General features: G+C 46.1%; 1 protein-coding gene across 2 annotated transcripts in view; it reads right to left on the bottom strand.

The window, feature by feature from the left end:
- Map3k20 (mitogen-activated protein kinase kinase kinase 20) overlaps nucleotides 1-19,807 on the bottom strand; it is a 162,930-nt gene that overhangs the window by 22,804 nt on the left and 120,319 nt on the right. For both annotated transcript variants that reach the window (XM_015987992.3, XM_015987999.3), the window contains exons 12-16: nucleotides 14,290-14,334; nucleotides 12,149-12,179; nucleotides 11,917-12,056; nucleotides 5,983-6,045; nucleotides 4,396-4,488 (exon numbers count right to left, since the gene is read on the bottom strand). In XM_015987992.3, coding sequence (XP_015843478.1) covers nucleotides 4,396-4,488; nucleotides 5,983-6,045; nucleotides 11,917-12,056; nucleotides 12,149-12,179; nucleotides 14,290-14,334 — 372 coding nt within the window. The remainder of the gene's footprint in view (nucleotides 1-4,395; nucleotides 4,489-5,982; nucleotides 6,046-11,916; nucleotides 12,057-12,148; nucleotides 12,180-14,289; nucleotides 14,335-19,807) is intronic.

The raw sequence follows: 19,807 nt of genomic DNA, 5'->3' as shown, positions 1-19,807 counted from the left end.
TGTTTGTTTAATGTCTGAGTGCTCTGTCTGTATGTACACCTTTATGCCAGAAGAGGGCATCAGGCTCTACCACAGATGGTTGTGAGCCACTGTGTGGTTGCTGGGACTTGAACTCAGGACCTCAGAAAGAGCAGGCAGTGCTCTTAACCTCTGAGTCATCGCTCTAGTCTCAGTGCTTCTCTTTTGGAAAGCCGCGGAATGTTTAGGAGGTGGGGTCTCATTGGTGGAAGAAGGTCGCTAGGGGCGGGCCTTCGAAGGCTCTATCTGGCCTCTTGTTCCCATCATGCTCTTTGCTTCCTTGTCTACCGTGATGTCAGCATCCTCTACCACAAGCTCCCCGCTAAGAACTGAACTGCTGCACATGCCTTCCCCGCCACAGTGGTCTGAAATCCTCTGAAACCGTGCTCCAAAATGCAGCTGTCTTCCCTGAAGTCGTCTCTGTGGGCACTTTGCTACAGCAATGCAAAGGTGAGTAACACCACTTCTGGGGTATAGTTACTCAATACTCCCTCTCAGAGGCAAAGCGAAGAAGTCGTCATTATTTTCATGAGAGGAATCGCTGTCACACATTATTCCCAGTGGCTCCTGTTGGAACATACTTCTCATTTTACTTGTGGAAGAAAAGGTGACATGAAGCAGAGGGTTCGGGGAGGATTTCAGAATCCCAGTGCTTCTTGGGAGTTTTTGTTTGTTTGTTTGTTTGTTTCTAGTCATGGAGGTGGTTGCAAAGGTAGGTTTATGAGAACCCGGTTAACTGGGATTTTGAGGAAGTCTTTTTTTAAATGGGTTCTACTCTACCTTTAATGGGTCAAGGTAATAAGACTTTTATAAGACTTCTCATACGAACTATAATTTCCATTCAGAGCATGCTTATAAAGAAGTATTTTGTAATTTAGGGTGTTAGTGTGCCGTAATAGAGTACTGAAGAACTAGACAGTAATCTGTTCTGTGACTGTTTTATTTGAGTTTAGAGATGGCTTAAATGAGTTAGCACATAGACAATAAAAACGAAAACTAAGCCATAATTTTTGGACCTATCTGTTGTCACCCCATCCCAGGCTAGTCACACACTTTGTCTTGTTCCTTAATCAATGGTGATAATATTGTGTCCCGTGCATTTGACATAAATGCCAGGGGACTGATGAGATGGCGTTCAGAAAATATCATAAAATACTTAAGCTTTTCAGAAAGTCTCTAGACAGCTTTTATTCATTATATTCAGGTAACTATTTTGTAGTGGCCCAATCAACCTCTCCACGCTCCAGTTCCAAATGGAGGCCTTCCCCAAAGCATTTCCTGATTGACCCCATGCCAGTTACTTCCTTATGCGTTTGGGACCCTGGCACGGCACCCACACAATAGGGCTTCCTTTTGATCTGTCACTCCATAACACCATCCGTCCAGCTGCTGGGCTAGAAACCTTTGTCCCAGACCTGGCTCCTCTCTCCTCCTTTTCACCCCGTCTCCCTGAGGGTTAAGTCTCATCAGTTCTCAGTGTGTTCCAGTTTGTCCTCATCACTGGATTTTTGTTTTTGGGTGTTTTTTGTTTGTTTGTTTGTTTTTCCAGACAGAGTTTCTCTGTGTAACAGCCCTGGCTATCCCAGAACTTGCTTTGTAGATCAGACTGCCCTAGAACTCACAGATAGCCTCTGCCTCCCGAGGGCTGGGAATTAAAGGTGTGCGCCGCCACTGTCCAGTTATACTCATCCCTTTTAACTTGCTTCTCCTCTTGACTCACAGTTCTTCCCCTGACCCTTCCTGGAATCCCCTCCCCCTGCTACTGAGCAATGTCTTAAAAACACAAACCAGCTCTTCCCTGCTCTGTGAAACCCTTCGGTTCCTTAGCTTGGCACAATACATGGGTCCTTTGTGCTCAGCAGCCCCTCTTGGCCTTAACTCTAACCACAGCACTTCCCTGCTCTGTGTTGAGTCTTCCCAAGGGGAAAAGACTTGAGTCAGGTCCATGGAAAGGAGCCCAAGGGGAGCTTCCTGTGTTTGCCTCGCTTCACATATACTGGTCCCTCTGCCTTCCACACCCTCTTCCTACCAAACAAATCCCAGGGGTTCTAAACTTTGGATTTTAGCATCATTTTACCAGGGAGACACTAAGACCATCCCTCACTTCCTTCTCATCCGCAAGTGGATCTGTATCCAGTGTGTGTGCACGGACCGATGTGTGTGGTGTTGGAAAGTTTCATCCTTCGGTAGCACAGCCACTCACTGATCTGGTCTGTTCCCCTCGAGATGCTATGGGTTCCTTGTAAGCCAAGACTGCGCCTCCTGCCTTTGTAGTCTGAGCATTTAGCATAAATCTAGGCATACAGTCACCCTCCGTAAGGGACAGCTGAACGAATGGGTAGAATGACAATTCTGGGTAGGTGACCAGGGACAGCAGACTATAGAAAGTTGTATTTGTACATAGCCCAGAACTTAAAAGGTCCATATTATTATGGTAAAAAAAAAATAGGTCACTGTATTTATTCTCAAATATCTTCATAGCTTCTGAGTTTTACTAAAAAATATTTTTCAGATATCCACATTAACAAGTACATATCTTTACTAATTGAAAACATTTTCTTGTTTGAAAACCTTCCTTGACAATGTCTCTCAAGGAAACTTTCCTTCCCTACAAGTCATAAAAAGGGCTACAGTAAAGAAAGCTTATAGATCATCATGGATCTGGGGATGTTAAGGAAGGTGGATAGTAACACACACCTTGTTTGCCATCAGGCAGACTGAGTGTGCGGCGGCTGGAAGGCCCTTCAGTGCTCCCGGAGAGGGAGGAATTGACCTTGCCCTCATTCTTTCTGCTTCTAACAAGAGCAAACAGACAGGAAGAACAGCGCTCCCTTATTTACGTGATGGGCAGAGGAGAGGACACACAGAGTCCCTTTCCCCAAGCTTTAGTGCATCGATATGCTTCACTGGTGTAGACAGAACCGACCCCGACAGTGTCCAGAAAGAGGAGCTTTAGAAGTTCCCGGTGAAACTCAACCCTCACAACTTCCAGTCATTCCCAGTTCCCGAGGTCTGGGTCCTGGGACTGGCTTGAAAAGGGCAAGGTCTGGTTAAGCAATGGCCTGGAGACCAGCCAGGGCTGTGCAACCCTTTGCCAGCCACAAGCTACAGGTGGGAGAAGTTAATAGAAGTCCCTTGACTCCTCAAAGCGAAAGTACAAGTTACACAGTGGCTAAAAACGGGCTGGGGCTGGAGAGATGGCTCAGCGGTTAGGAGCATTTGCTCTTTTTCCAGAGGACCTGAATTCGATTCCCAGCATCCACATCAGGTGGTTCACAAACTTCTGTAACTTCAGCTCCAGGGAACACCCTCTTCTAGACTCTAAGGGTACCGGCATTCGCGCGCGCGCGCACACACACACACACACACACACACACACACACACACACACACAAATCAAATCAAATCAAACAAATTCTTAATTCAGCTACTTTCTGGCTATGTAGCCCTAGGATGACAAGGCATTTAACCCCTCAGTCTCGGTGTCCACATCTGCAAATTAGGGAAGAGCCACATTTATATGCTAGGACTGTGATGGCTCATCTTCCTTGTCAACTTGACTAGATTCAGAAATCATCTAGGAGGCATCCTCTGGGTCTCTGGGTATGTCTATGAAGGCATTTCCAGAGAGATTTAACGGAGGAGGGAAAACCCACCCTGAGTGTGGGGGGCTCCCAGACAGAGTGACAAGTGCAAGCATTAGCATCCTGTTTCTCTGATTCCTGAGTGTGGCCGCGATGTGGCTAGCCATGTCACGCGGTCATGATAAGCCTTCTCTCTTAAGTGGCTTCTATCAGGATTCCCTCACAGCAATGAGAAAAGGTAATTCAAACAAACACTCTTTGCATGACGCATAATAATTAATAGAAGCTATTAGCTGTTTACAGTAATCTGAAGTCACGCAAGCCCACATGCTACCTAGGCAGGTTTTCCCCCACAGGCCGAAAATGATGTGACGTAAAAGCCTCACTGAATGAGTGCAGGTCAAATGCCCTGCTGTCTGTCCTACTCCAGCTGAAATTCCAGATCTCCACTTTGTCTCCGGTCCGTTCTCTGTGTGGTTTCATACTTCCTTTCCTCAAGAGCCAGGAGCCAGAGAGCAGAGTGAGCAATCACCGAAACTCATGCTGCCTGTGTTTTGCTCTCTGCACCCTTGAGCGTTTGGGTGGTCTCCCCTAGTATTCTTTACTGACGGAAATTACACATTTCTCAGATTGGATTCCAGAGGAAGCTGGCAACCTGTCAGCTAGGTTCTCTTTTACGAAGTCTTCAGTCTACACTTTTATTCTGAATCCTGTTACCCGGTAGTTGGGACTGGTGTATAAAACCGCTGAGTTACAGTTTGAAACTACCCAAGGGATTTGAACCGTTCGTTACCTGTGGGCCAGTTCCTGGCTTCAAGTGAAAACCAAAAACAAGTTCAAGGTTCACAATCTTTTCCTCGTTTTCTTCAGGCTCCCCTCCTGAATCCTAAAATAGAAAAGCAGATATTGTTATCAGAGACGGGGTTCTCGCCTTGACTTCACGTGGAAATCAGGTACTTCTCTTTACCCCTGCCACGGGGCAGAGCCCACCAGTCCCCTGCTGCTCGACCCACACTTGCTGGTTAGTCCTGCTCCTGGTTCTGACCGTTAAGGGGTCCCTAAGCCTGAAACCCCTGCCTACACCTCTGCAGTTCTCATAGCTCCTGGTGCTAACCGGTTTTTCCATTCTAATTTCGAATTGAACTTTCATTACTAGATTATGATACAAGTTGTATCTAATGGCTGAAAACAAGAGACGACAGAACTTTGAGAACTCTGCCGAGTGATTTCTCTTGTGCTGTTCCGCTCAGTGTCACTGGCGTGGTTTTCTGGATGCATCTGGCACTGTGCATTTCATTCTAGAAGCACATTTTGCGCTGGATGCAGGCTGAGAGCTTCCAAGTACTCAAGGGATTTACACCCTCTTTCCAGAGAAGGAATCCGCGGCTTCTCCAGTCTATGTAGACTGAGAGACCCAAGGCTGAGAGATGGGAAGCCATGGCTGTTGGTGAACTAGTACAGCTCTGGGTATTACCTACCAGTATTTGCTAATTTTATAATGAAGCGTGTCATGTACCCTTAGGCCATATTCGTAACAGTATGTTAAGTACAGTAATCCCTCTTGATTCAGGGTTTTCTTTCCCATGGTTTCAGTAACTTGCAGTCAACTCTGGTCCAAAAAATGTTAAATAAAAGTTATAGAAAATTGGGGTTGGGGATTTAGCTCAGTGGTAGAGCACTTGCCTAAGCGCAAGGCCCTGGGTTCGGTCCTCAGCTTCAGGAAAAAAAAAAAAAAGTTATAGAAATAAGCAATTCACAAGTTTTTAAAATAACTTTTTAATGAGTAAACTATTATACTTATTTTATTACTGGTTATTGTTAATCTCTCACTGGGCCCAGTTTATATATTAAACTCTATCACCGGCCTGTTTGCACAGGAAAAAGCAGTACATACAGGGATTGGTGCTAATCTCGATTCCAGGCATCTGCAGGGGCTGCTGGGGTGTATTCCCATGGATAAGGAGGGGGACTGGTGTTGAATGTTCTGTTTAAATAACACCCCTCCACCCCTCCACCCCTCCACCCCTCCACTCCTCCACCCCAGGGTACGAGGCAACCCAAAGCTCTGTGTGTGTGGCTTCCTTTAGCAACTTAAAGGGTAGAAAAAGGCCTCTAGAACCAGGCATGAGGCCAGAGGCCTTCCCCTACGTTAGTGATGGGTACTATTCTTATCAGGAATGTGTTGTTAATATTTCAAAGTGTGCGGAACAAACGTGTGTAATCTGTACAGATCACAGTCCTCAAAGAGTCTTCTGTTGGATGGATGTAATTAAATTTCACTTCAAACAACAGCTCCAGACTTTAGCAAACTCGGGTGTGGATGTGGCAGGTGCCTAGGCCAATAAAAGCAGCGAGCCTTCAGTGAGGGAACCTCACTTACCTTAGTTAGTGGTGGGAAGTGGAACAGGTTCAGGTAATCGTGGGTTAGCTTCTCAATAGCTGACTGTAAGGACAAGATCACGTGACTTTATTAACGACTTGAAGATACCAAAGGGGATTACAATTACTGAGCACACAAAAAGGGACTCTTTATGTAGTTTATAGACTATCTTGGGGATGTTAACATCTACCATTGGTTGAGCCTATGTCTGATTGTCAAAGCAGAGGTGGTAGTTTGCCATCATTGAAAGGACAGGAAACTACTTTAGAGATGGTAAACCATGGCCCATCCAGCTCCTGTCCCCACAGGTAAGGCCTGCTAGGACCCGAATGCTTGGGCCATACTTCTAGTCAGCTTAGCTCCTTCGTCCTGAAGTCCCTGCCCACACTTCTCCTGGTGCCGGCTGGTAGGCAGTCTCCAGCCCACCAGACCTAAGCCTGTACTGCTACTTAACCAACTGATCCCAGATGCACAAATCTGTGCAAAAAAATAAGAGAGAGAGAGAGAGAGAGAGAGAGAGAGAGAGAGAGAGAGAAAGGAAGGAAGGAAGGAAGGAAGGAAGGAAGGAAGGAAGAAAGAAAGAAAGAAAGAAAGAAAGAAAGAAAGAAAGAAAGAAAGAAAGAAAGAAAGAAAGAAAGAAAGAAAGAAAGAAAATCCAGGACAACACATCTCCTCCAAAAATTACTGATCACAAAATAAAGGACCTGTGGTGGTTTGAAAGAAAATAGTCCCCAAAGGGAGTGTCACTATTAGGAGGTGTGACTTCGTTGGAGGAAGTGTGTCACTGTGGGAGTGGGTTTTGAGGTCTCTTTTGCTCAAGCTTCCCTTGATGTGACAGCCAGTCGACTTCCTGTTGCCTGTAAAATGTAGCTCTCTCAGCTCCAGCACCTGCACGCCACCATGCTCTCCATCATGGTGCTAATGGACTGAACCTCTGAAACTGTAAGCGAGCCACCCCAACTAAATGCTTTCTTTATAACAGTTGCCATAGTCATGGTATCTCTTCACAGCAATGAAGACCCTAAGACAGGACCCCAGAGGGAATGACCTCAAAGAACTTGCAAAAAGTTCAAGAGAATGATTAAAACTATGTTCAGACAACTCAAGGCAAAATCCAAGAGATGAATGAAATAGGGAGTCAATATAAGATATAAAATATAATTCAATTAAAAGAATGAGTGAAGAAAGGCCAAATTGAAATGATAGTGGAAATGAAACACCCAATAAGCCAGACAGGGATGTTAAACCTCAGAGTAAGCAATACATAGAGCTGTCCTTCAAACCTGAGCTGGGTAGGGTAAGTTAGTGCTCCAGTGTTTAGCATATGACTGTCTTGGGGGAATTGGGAACGTAACTGGGCACAGGAGTGGACCATCAAAGCCATTAGGAAGGCTGTAGCCTCTGTCTGAACCAGCAAGGAACATTAAGAATCGTAGAGAAGACAGTTTAGATCAGTGGTTCTCAACCTGTGGGTCAAGACCCCTTGGGAGGGGGCGGGTCAAATGACCCTTTTGCAAGGACCACACATCGGATATCCTGCATATCAGGTATTTACATTAAAATTCATAACAGTAGCAAAATTACAGTTATGAAGTAGCGATGAAATAATTTTGTGGTTGGGGTCACCACATCATGGGGAGCCGTATTAAAGGGCCGCAGCATCAGGAGGGGTGAGGAGCGCTGCTCTAGATGACGAGGCTTGGCGTATTCGTCAACCATCACTCAGCTTTTCTGGGAACCGATCAGGTACAGACTAAGAATCCCAAACTAGGAAAACTAGATGCATTTCTTTTTTCTTTTCTAAAACAAAATGAAACCGCCAACAATGTAAGGAACACTTATGGGACACTCAGTTCTGTTCCCGACATCGGCTCCTTCCCAGGAGGCTTATGGAGAAGGCAGCTGACAGGCTCCGAGGGAGGGACCCCAGAGAGAGAAAAACGACGGTGGCTATCCTGCGCCATCTTGTAGTTTTATCGCCTCCTCTTAGGTTGAGAGACTCGGAATACACAATGACTGTGCCTTCTTCAGTGACAGAACAGGGAAGGGGGACAGCTTCCCTCTGGCACTGTGTGCACACGTGCAGCAGACACCTGGCAGGGACCAGGGGAGCACCTCTGGTGCGGAATGTCCATGGCGCTCGCATTCCAAAGGCTCAGGTCGGAGCCCATTCCTGCCAATGGCCCCACGAGTATACTCAGAACCAGTTAGGAGAAGTTCCCACCACCTCTTCCTTCATCTCTTCCTCTCGTGGACATCTGTTTTCTTGAGGCAGGGTGTCTCCCTGCCTGGGGCTCAGCCAGTAGGCTAGGCTGGTTGGCTCTGGGGCTTCAGGCACCTGCCTGTCTCTGCTTCCCAGCACTGGGTTACACATGCACCATGCCTGGAATTTTGCAGCTTTTTACTCAGGCTCTGGGGATTGAACTCACGTCCTCATGCCTGTATGGCAAGTACTTTACCTTCTGAGTTATTTCCTCTGTCCTGCATTACTTTTGAATGGGGTAAAATTCACATACCGTAAAAGTGGCTATTGTTTCCTTCAGCGGCATCTACTTCCTTCACAGGGTTATGCAGCCCTTTCTTCTCCAGGGTGTTCTAAACTTTCCATCACCCCAAGGGACTATGACACTCATTAAACCATCACTACCCCTTCCCCTCCCTGTCAAACCCACTGGCAACAACCACATTTATTCTGTTGGAATCATCTTTTTGTATGCTGTGATGTGTCTCTGTCCTTCCTCACCTGCCTAAGGCTCCTTCTGATTGGCTGAATAAAGAGCTGAATGGCCAATAGCTAGGCAGGAGAGGATAGATGGGACTTCCCGGGAGAGATAGGAACTCTGGGAAAGAATAGGGCATGCCAGCCAGACATGTGCCAGGCAGTCAGATGTGCAGTACTGAGGAGAGGTAATGAGCCACGTGGCAAAATGTAGATTAATATAAATGGGTTAGTTTTAAGTTTGAAGAGCTGGTTGTGAACAAGCCTAGCTAAGGCCAGGCTTTCATAATAAAAAGTCTCCAAGTGTCATTATTTGAGAGCTGGTCCAAAGAAAGACCCGTTACAATATTCTGTCTCTGTGGTATGCTATTCTGGATATGCTATATACACAGAATACCAGTGTGGCTCTTCTGTGTCTGGCTTTTCCCATAAGCATCCTTTCCAGGCTGCAGCACGTCTGCATCCCACGATGTGCTCCTTCATCAACAGCTCAGCTGGCCTCCTCTGTTCTCCATTCCCATTTCTGCTAAGGAGTCAGGCAGGCCTTATTTCTTGCTGTTTCAACTTCCTATCTGGAGCTTCAAACCCAGCCTCTCCAGAAGTCAAGTTTCAACACGTCAGTTCTCAATGCTCTCCAGCTCTGGTCATGTCCAGATACCCAGCCTGAAGCTGGAAGCAGTCCAGGGGCTGGGCCTCCCCGCACTGCGCTTGAGCTATCCCAGGTCTGCTCCAGCCTTCCGCTTCCACCAGACCAGCGAACCATCCACTGCTCCTCTGAACAGAGGCAACCGCTCCTTCCATTCTCTTTGGTCTGTCATTCCCATCCCAATGGACTTCTCCTGTTCTATCCTCCCCCCAGATCCAGTTCAAATCCCCCTTCATCCTCTATCACTGTCTCTCTGCCTCTCTCCACTGGTCAAGGTAATGGACTGTCCTTTTCTTCCAGCTGCTTGTAAGAAGTTGTGCACGTGTGTTCTATCTCTTCTCTGGGATGGAAATTCCTTTAGGGCAGGGTGATTCTTTGAATTTCCACAGGCCCAGTCTTGCAAGCAGACATGACTGAATTTGATGAGCCATAAGTAGGAAGCTGGGACATGTCTAATGACACCCACCAGCACAGATGGGACACTTCTGTTGTCCTAGCTGGGTCTAGGAATATCTAAACCACTTCTGATTTGGGAAAGTACCACAGCTCGCAACTCCCTTCCTCTCTGGCTGACCCTTGAGGAAAGTTGGTAAAGACAGAAGAGGGGAAGGGTGGGTGGGAGCATCTTACTTGGCATCTGCTGCTCAGGACAAGATTTACACAATGTCTCTTTGGGAGCTCAGGCACCTCTGTACTGAGGAAAGTCATTTTTCCTGCAGTGGCACACCCCAGCCAGGAGACAGTAAGTTCTCTGCCAGTTTTTGCAGTGGGTGTTCATGCGTGTGTCTTCTTGTCCACCTTGTAGGGGGAAAACATCACAATCCTGCTTTGTCTTGCTCTCTGGTGGATGAGTGCCCAGCCACTCTCCCAAGGTCGCTGAGACACTGTAGACATGGTTCTTACAAGGGTCAGGGCTCTCTGGAACAACATGAAGGCTGGTTCTCTTTGGACTTTAGTGGGACAGCCATAGAGGAGCTAGAATGAGGTGCTCGGAGTAAAGTGTGTGTGTGTGTGTGGGGAGGGCTGTTGGCAGAACCTCTGTGGAGGTGTGGATTTGGGTGAGAAGCTCTCATCATTATTTATTCCCTCCTCCTTTTCTAATCTGTATAAATCCATCCATCCATCCTATTTTGTGGGAGACCAGCTCCCACATTTATTTACCCCAGGGACTCTTGAGGAATGAGGGATAAGAGATTTAGATAGAAATAAAGAGGGGAGAGAAACAGATAGAAAATACAGGATGGCTTTGGGTGGGCCTGGATCCTTATCTACTGGCCCAGAACTTTATTCCAAAGAGCTTCTTATAACAATGCCAAGGGGCGGGGCAAAAGACCTCCCCCTTGTTAGATACAGCCAAGTGCAGATCCTTACAAACACCTAGTATTCAGGCCCGTGGTCCAATCAACCTTTCATGCATTCCTGCTGTGTACAGCCACCAGGAAACATAGGTGGGCTCCAACACTCTTTGGTTTTGCAGGAGTGATAGGTAACAGTATTAGGATATAGCTCAGGCTGGTCTTGAACTTGCGGTTCTCCTGCCAGGACTGCGGGCAGACCATGATCCTACCCTCTGTAAGGTCTCTTGATTCCGATCTCCAAGAACATCATCCCTCAGATGTCTGCACCTGTTACTACATTTGAGTAGCTATCTGAGAAGCCAAACAAAGAGCTCCAGTTCCTGGGTAGCTGTTCAATTAATTAATTAAGTTTATTCAGTGCTTGGTGCAGAACTTGTGTATACTACCTCAGTGATGTACAACCAGCCCTGGCTGTGAACTGGGTTAAATTGTAGAAAGAATGGCAACAAACAGGAAAACAGGGTTTGTCTGAAACTTTTCAAGACTAAAGTTTGGGGGCATGTTAGGATTTCTGGAGCTACTTCAGGCTTCAGACGAGCACATAGCGTCTGTTGCCGGACAATGACTGCCCACGTCACACATCCTCCTGTGACTTAGATGGTGGCAGTGGCTTTGCGTTCACTTGGGCTGTGCACAAGCTCCCGGCTCCTTAAGGACTTCTCATGGATGTCTGGCCTCTCCAGCTTTAAGTGGGCTAACTGGCCTCCTGCTAGTCCCGGGTCTGGTAGCTGTTCTCTGGGCATCACCCTACCTTAGTTCAGTCCTCTGGCCTGCTAAGCTTCCTCGGGCCTTTCCTCTGGCCCTGTTTCTTCTCCCTTACATACCTCCAGGGCTGTTCCTTCCCCTGGCTAGTGTTCCTTGTCCCAAGCCTTCACGACTTCCTTCCAGAAGTCTGCCCTCAGCCCGGCCCCTCTCCTCAGCAGCATCTCTCCCAGGTGTTATTGCGCAGAACCGGATACACCATTTCCTCCCTGGACTAGAGGCTTCCTGGAGTTACAGGGGTGTTACACCATTGTGCCCAGCTAACTGCTGTGGGGTTTTGAGGTGGGAACAGGGGCGGCACGGGTGTGGCAGCTAGTTAGGGACAAGCCCGGAGACATTTCAGCACCTAATGTCCTACACTGGGATGCTTTCATGTCTGTTTGCTAACACGTGACCCACTGTCAACAGCACATGCTCAGTTGATTTATCAATGCTCTCCCACCAGGTACCTTAAAGTGAATGATGTGGCCCCTGGAGACGATGCCCATGTCTTTCAGATCTTCCTCATCCAGAAGCAGCAACCGCTTGCCTGTGATGTTGTTCTCCTTAAACAGGCTTGCGTAGCTACTCATCTCTACCGAGGCGTCACCTGGGGGAGAGGGGCGGAAGGCAGGAGATGAGGCTAAATCAGAGCCCAACCAAGTCAACTCCAGAAATAAGAAGGTAATTTATTCCACTTGCCTTTTCTGACGAGCTGCTGGACCCAAAAATACTGCGAAGAGAAGACACACATGGGTCGGGAGGGTCACATATGGGCAGTAGTCATTCTCAACAAGAAAAGCGTGTCCAACAGATTCAGATGTCTCTAACTTAGCCACAGGGGAGGATGAGAGAGTCCTCTTTGTAGTTTTAAAGCCTCAAGCTTTCAGATTGGAGATATTCCTCCCGTGGGGGGCATTGGGAGGTTGAGAGAGTTCCTTGGAAGAGAGAATCTCCTACAGGCGATCCTATAATGACTTTCCCATTTACATGTGCAGGTAGTGACTGCCACGGGACTTGTTTCAGGAACTGTATGAGTAAACAAGGACCACACAGCAGTGGACAGAGAGATGGACAGAATGAGGACCCCCACTAGGTCATGTTTGGCCATGGCAGCCATTTGGAGGGCATGCAAAAGATGGTACTCTCTGTGTCGAGTGAAGAGGTTACACCAGGGGTCCCCTTGTCCTTGTACATCATTTGACACCTGTTTCCTGGTGGCCTAACATTACCTCGGTGAAGACACAGAGAAGAGACCAGTCTCCGTCACTCTGGTTCCCTGGGTTCCTTGACAATGGACTTTAAGCTGAATGGCATGGGAGCCACTTAACCTTGCCGCAAAGACTAAAAATAGCTCCTAGAAGTCAGTTCTTTCAAATCAATTTCCTTTCAAAGGAGATGGACCACCCTTGTAGCTGGGGAGAAAGCAATTATGTACAGGGCCAGGGCTGGCAGGAGGCTCGGCTTCTAGGGTTCAAGGAGTGGAGAGAAACAGGAAGCTGAGACCCAGCTTCTTTACTTGGTGGGGCCCAGGCCGCTGCCTAATGCTGAAGGAATCTTACTTCAGACAAACAAAGGGGCAGAGGGAGCATGCCCAGCCCCACACCAGGCTGAGGTCCAGAACAGGTCTCCTGGAATTCCTATTCATGACTCTTTTCCTTGAGATGCCTTGGGGTGTCTGTCTCCCTAGGGTGGAGCCCATCCTTGCTAGGGCTAGCTGGCATTTCATCTTTATTTTCTCCTTTATTTAATGATGCCCTTGAGCTTGTGAAATGGACCAGGACCGGCATGGGGCCCTAAAGTCTCTCAATCAGCAGTCCTCAGAATGGTTTTGCCGTTCAGGAAGCGGATAGGGAGACAGAACTGGCTACCTGGGATTGCTCCTCAGGGAGTCTATGCGGAACTGCGTGTAGCCTTCCTGTGGACTTAAGTATCCTGCCCCCTGGGATGTAAGATTATGGGGCGCACTCTGTCCATTCCTCCTGGGGAAGCCAGGGTAAGGAAGGCAGTTAGGCATCTTGTCATTTAATGAGCAGGACTGAGGCGAGAGAGGAACACATACAGGGAGCTCCTGCCAGTCACTGTCTCTCTCCGCCATGCTCAAGTCTGCCGCTGGCGTTGCAGGAGAGTTTAAGAATTGAATATTTTTTCAAGTATGTGTATTTGGCATCCTGAATCATAGCTTTTATCTTGCTATTGGTATTACTATATTCTGAAGTATTTATATATATGCTCCATATACATATTTATAGGTATGTATATGGAGTATATGTATATGTATTATATAATTATATAATACAGTATAGCTTTTATCTTGCTATTGGTACTACTATATTCTGGAGTATTATATATATATACTCCATATATATGTATATATATTATATAATATAGTATAGCTTTTATCTTGCTATTGGTATTACTATATTCTGGAGTATTTATATATATACTCCATATAAATATATATTATATATATAGTATAGCTTTTATCTTGCTATTGGTATTACTATATTCTGGAGTATTTAATATATACACTCCATATATATGTATATGTATTCATATTATATAATGTAGCATAGCTTTTATCTTGCTACCAGTGCTACTATATTCTGGAATATTTTCACAGCCAGTTAGGAAGATGGAACCCTGATAAGATTTGAAGAGCTGGTTGCTTTTGCTGGAGTCCTTATTTTCAATCACTATTATAGTATTTATTTCTGTGAAGAGGGGAGTTTGTTAACTTCCCCTAGTCAGACCCAGCTCTCTCTAAGTGCACTTGCAAACTTGTGGACACAGCTGGCGGCTTCCTGTCCAGCTCCCACGAGGCACTAACAGAAGCAGCTTACCACATCGTCTTCAGTCCATGCACCGATCTCAAAGGAAGGCAGCAGCTGCGTGGGAGATACGAAGGAAATGAAAAAGGGAAGCAACATTATCCTGGCCTTTTTGGCTTGTCGGCTCGTCTGTCTCAGCTCTCCTGCAGCTGTGGCTTCCTCTGGCGGGGTCAGGTTGAGAGGAAGACAGTCCCCTCAACCTTCAGAGGAGGTTCTCAGTGTCCAAGGATACTGAGCCCCACAGCCAATTTGCAAATCAGTTCCTGGCAACAATCCATTCTACCTCACAAGCTGTCTTAAGGGTGACTTGGTACAACTTAGTGTAGTCTTCTTTGGCACGGGGCTTGGCAGGAACGGCTGTACATGGCACAGCAGGGCCTTGGAATCAAGGCCGACATTCACCAGCTATCAGAGCGGCCTTAGAATTCTCGGCCAGCAGTAGGATAACAGATAATTTACCATTGGAAATTCCAAAACAACTATAAGTAACCAGGTGGCTTATTTTGCCTGTTCTCACAGGGGTTCCTGGGCTTAAACATGCCCGTTGTGTGGGACCAGGCAGGCCATGTCCTAAGGCATCTGGGTTCAGAGTTACTCTAACACTGCCTGAAACACTTCCCTGTCAGGGACACGTGTGCAATGGGACTTGGAGAGCACTTCGGCCGGCGCCGCCCACTAAGGGCTAACTAGCAAATACTTCCATAACTTGAAAAGGCCTGCTGTGTCCCATTGGTACAGGCAATAGCTCCAACCAGCTGACTTATCAGGATAAACGTTTATTCATGATTCATGAAAGAATATGCCGCAGTATCACCCGACCTCTGTTACCGTCTTTTTCTGTGAGCAAATTGGGAAAAAGAATTTGATGGGAGTAGGTATGATCTAAACACTTTTTATATATGTATGAAATTTTCAAAGAATAATAAAAAAAGAAGGAAAAAAGTTGAATTTAGTTGCTTTTGCTGCTAGTGTGACAATCTGATGGCGGCTAAGTTAAACTTTCCAATTTAGAAATATTTATTGTATAACCACAAACTCAAACGGCTAGGAAATCCTATAAAGAATTTCATTAGAACTGAGCAAAACACCTGTGGATTATATTTGGGAGAGGCCACTTTCATCATTTTTTTTTTTTTTTTTGCTGTTGTTGTTACTAATGCTCAGTACTTGGCACATTTGCACATACATGTGTGTGGGTACATGCAAGTATGTATATGAGGGCCAAGGGAGAACCTTGGGTGTCATTTCCTCAGGTACTGCTGACTGGCCTGGAGCTCAACGAGCAGTCTGGGCTGGCTGACCAGTGAGTGCCAGAGACCTATCTGCCTGTCTGCCCCCGGTACTGGGATCAAAGTCCATGCCACAACAGCCGGCTTCTTTATGCACCTTCTGGGACTTGAACTCAGGTCCCCATGTACACAAAGCAAGCATTCTACCAACCAAGCTCTCTCTCTAGCCCCACCGGTGTACTTTTTATCACACTGTCTGATAGAATGGTACAATTATAGAATGAAGGATGCGTGTGTTCAGTTGCCAAATTATTTGGCAGTCTGCTCAGTGTTGGTAGGCAGACAGAGAGCCATGTTTCCTAGCAGATGACAGGGGAACGGGAGGCAAGTGGCTTGAGCTGAGGATTGCAGACCCTGGGGAGAAAGAGAAGGTGAAGCAGAACAGCTAGGTAAGATACTGGCCATGGGGATGAAGTGGGTGTGGCCTGCTCACTTAACTGGAGCACAGGAGGCAGTGAAATTGTGTTGGAGGAAAAAGAAAAGAAGCCGATTCTGGGTGTGGCCGAGCAGGTTTTATTATTTTAAACCCTACTGTTTAAAATAAACATGGATGTGCAGACTCTGAGTACCACGTCTAGGTTACAAGGACATAAAGCAAATGCTCGAGTCAGTCATATTCTCCACATACGCTGCCACCCATGCGCTTCCTTCCCCTGAAACACACGTGCTACGAGGGAGTCACCGGCACACTCCTCCGCTTTAATAATGTGGACGTGTGACTCAAGGAGGCTCAATAAAGTGGATGGCAATCAAAGAAAGGACATGACAAGCTTCACTTCTTCATAGGGCAGCTGCATACAGCTGCGGAAACATGCCATCCCTTTTGTATCCCACCACAGATACAAATGTGAATTAAGAGACTTCGAGATGCCATACAGAAGCACTGCTCTGCAGTAAGGCTGGTCTCTACAGGATGTCAGTGCATGTGGGAGTGGGATGTGTGTGTGTATGTGTGTGTGTGTGTGTGTGTGTGTGTGTGTGTGAATGTGATGTGGGGTGTGTGTGTGAATGTGATGTGGGGTGTGTGTGTGAATGTGATGTGGGGTGTGTGTGTGTGAGTGTGATGTGGGGTGTGTGTGTGAATGTGATGTGGGGTGTATGTGTGTGAGTGTGATGTGTGTGTGTGTGTGTGTGAATGTAATGTGGGGTGTGTGTGTGTGAATGTGAGGTGGTGTGTGTGTGTGTGTGAGTGTGATGTGTGTGTGTGTGTGTGTGAATGAGAGGTGGGGTGTATGTGTATGTGAATGAGAGGTGGGGTGTGTGTGTGTGTGTGAATGTGAGGTGGGGTGTGTGTGTGTGTGTGAGTGAATGTAATGTGGGGTGTGTGTGTGTGTGTGTGTGTCGTTTTGACTTTTACATCATTTCCATATGTGCTAACAAAACTGAGGAATAAGTATTTCTTGAATAAAGATTGTAAATGAAATAACACCTTCAGTTTTAATGTGCAAAGGACGGCAGAGTTCTTGCCGCTCGCTCTGTGGCTGGCTCATCAACATGATGCCACAGGGAAGACCTGAGCTCTGCCTGCCGCTCCCTCCAGCAGGAGCCTGCAGATGTTTGCAGAGATCAGTGGGAGGAGGGCTGGGACCAGGCGCGCTGCTGCAAGACGGTTTGAATTTGGCAAGACAGGGGCTAAGAGTTAATGATCTCCGGCCACACAGAGGCTCGCTGTCTCCTTCATGTTTCCTGTACCTTGTTAACATATCAGTGCATCTGCTGTCGATGAGTTCTAAGCCTTTCTGTTTTCTTTGGGGATAAAAAAAAAGATCCCTCATGACTGCCCCATCACTTTAGTAATTCATTATTTATACTCCAGCAGACTTCAGGGGAGCAAAGCTAACACTCGTGTGCATGCGCGTGACATGGATTTCTTCAAAGGATGCAGGGATCCAGTCTAACAAAGATCTTATGTACACAGCGACACATAACAAAGGCCTTTACTCTCAAAACGTTTATTGCAAAATGGAGTCTTAGAACAAAGGAAAGCAGAGAGAAGTTCACATCAGAATGAAATGTATGACACCCACTTGGATTTCTGAATACATCGTGGACTCAGTGCTGGAATATCAAATTCCAACTGCGAAGTCGGCAACTCAACAGTCTTACCACACAGGAGCGCAGTTTAATCTTCCATACAAACATGATACATGGCATTTGGCATAAGACTTGCTCAGAATAACATTGCAATAGAGTGAAGGGGAGAAGATCGTTATGAAACGCAGCAATGATGCCACCTATTAAAAGCTCAAACTCAGGGACAGCAATGTTTTCTAACAGCAGTTTTTTTTTTTATAGTGCAAAAGCAGTGTGTCGCGTCGGAATTAAGAGTATTCTGCACACGCTATAAAAACAGTTGTGTCAGTGCCTGAACTCTACTTTGAAATCACTTACCCCATGCCCCAAAGTTTTTCACACAAGCAACAGAGTGCCCACAAAGTTGGGGTCTGAGAAAATATGGCCTGTCCCCGATTTCCTGATAGACACAGATTTTTTTTTTTTTTTTTTTTTAAATCACAGAATGCTGTACCTAGAGCGGGCAGCGCTCTGTCCAGCAGGGTGGAGCCTCCAGCAATGCTTATAGTCTACACAGGAAAAAGGTCTTTCTCGAAAGCAGCGGTCGGTGCCTGACTATAGAAAGAATTATGCCTACTGTGTGTTTGTGGACTCGACTAGTTTCACAAGGCTGCCTACGTCTAGTGTGACAAAAGTCGTTTTTAAAGTATCACTAGGTTTTAAAACCATCTTTCATAAAATTCTTAGCACTCTAATGAAAACTGAAGTTATATACATACATAGTAACTTGAAGGGAAATGGGTCTGGGTCTCTCCTTCCTCTAGTCCTTTTGGTTTAAATGGAGATCAAGTGTGAATACCTCAGCTGGTAAAGTCTAACAAATTCACTGCATTTTTTTTTTAAAGTTGCTGGTTAAAAAACAAAAACAAACCAAAAACTGTCCTCAGTATTTTCAGAGCATCAAAAGCAGTGTGTGTGCGTGTGTGTGTATGTACCTTCAACCTTATCCCATTGGCGATTTGTGAAACAATAAAAATGTGATTTTGCTTTAAAAAAATAAAAATAATTCCCTTTAAAATGACTCTGCAGAATGACAGTCTCCACCAGGGCTGTACCTTGGTGGAGTCACCTTAGCATCCTTCCCCCAGGTGGATGCAGTTATTTCATAGGGTTCCTACCAGCAACCATGAGGGGGAGATGAAACCTTTTCCACAAACAGGGTTCTGAGAAAAAGCTACAACTTCCTAAAATGCAGGAGGTGTCATTATGGCTCTGAAAAGGCTTGGGTAATCTTGTTTGGGGGAACCTAGAGCTGGAGTCGCAGATGTGTAAGGCTTAACAAACTTCACAGTGGGGATGGACGATGCTGTGGGGATTGGGGTGGAAATCTTTGCAAGGTGGCACTGTCCCTGGCAAGCAGGATGCCACCAGGCTAGGCAGGAAACTGGCCGGTCAAGGTGACATTACCTCTCAGCTGAGAACCACCATAGGTGTCCTCAAATTCTCCATGCTCAGCTTTAAAGAAAGGGAAAATGTGATGTATTCAGTCATCTGGCTGACAATCGTTACCACAATCTAGAGTTCTAATTTTTGTTCTGAACCTTTATAATTTTCAGGATTCCTTTAACTTCTGAATTGTGCTCCTTTGTAAGGTCACTGGAATAAAATCTAACACTGACAGCTTGTCATTTCAAAAACTGATCTAAAAAGTGAGTTAGAGCTATATTAGCATCATTAGAAATTCTGCGTGTGACCAATAGACATTTCTTTATAAAATTAATCTAAAGCTTTCAGATGGTATAAGAACTCTATAGGGAGGGTTGGGGATTTAGCTCAGTGGTAGAGCACTTGCCTAGCAAGCACAAGGCCCTGGGTTCGGTCCTCAGCTCTGGAAAAAAAAAAAAAAAAAAAAAAAAAAAAAGAACTCTATAGGATCCTGTTTATATGAATCAGATTTCAGGTATGTTTGAGTGCCTCCCACTCCATCCCTACCCCGACAGAGTTTCTCTGTGTAACAGCCCTGGCTGTCCTGGAACTCACTCTGTAGATCAGGCTGGCCTTGAACTCCCAGGGAAAAGACAGCAGTTAAGAGCTGGAAGAAATATGCCTGGTCATGGTAAACCTAGATCTGATATAGAATCCAGTAACTTTTCCCTAGTATCACCATCAGGCTGATTTTTAATGCACTAAAATTTTTATACAGAATATGGATTTGGTATTGATTTAGG

The sequence above is a fragment of the Peromyscus maniculatus genome, chromosome 4 (assembly GCF_049852395.1).
Source record: "Peromyscus maniculatus bairdii isolate BWxNUB_F1_BW_parent chromosome 4, HU_Pman_BW_mat_3.1, whole genome shotgun sequence".
In the NCBI taxonomy this organism is placed as follows: Eukaryota; Metazoa; Chordata; class Mammalia; order Rodentia; family Cricetidae; genus Peromyscus; species Peromyscus maniculatus.
Note: the sequence above shows the minus strand (reverse complement) of the source record. Positions and strands in the feature narration are given on the sequence as shown.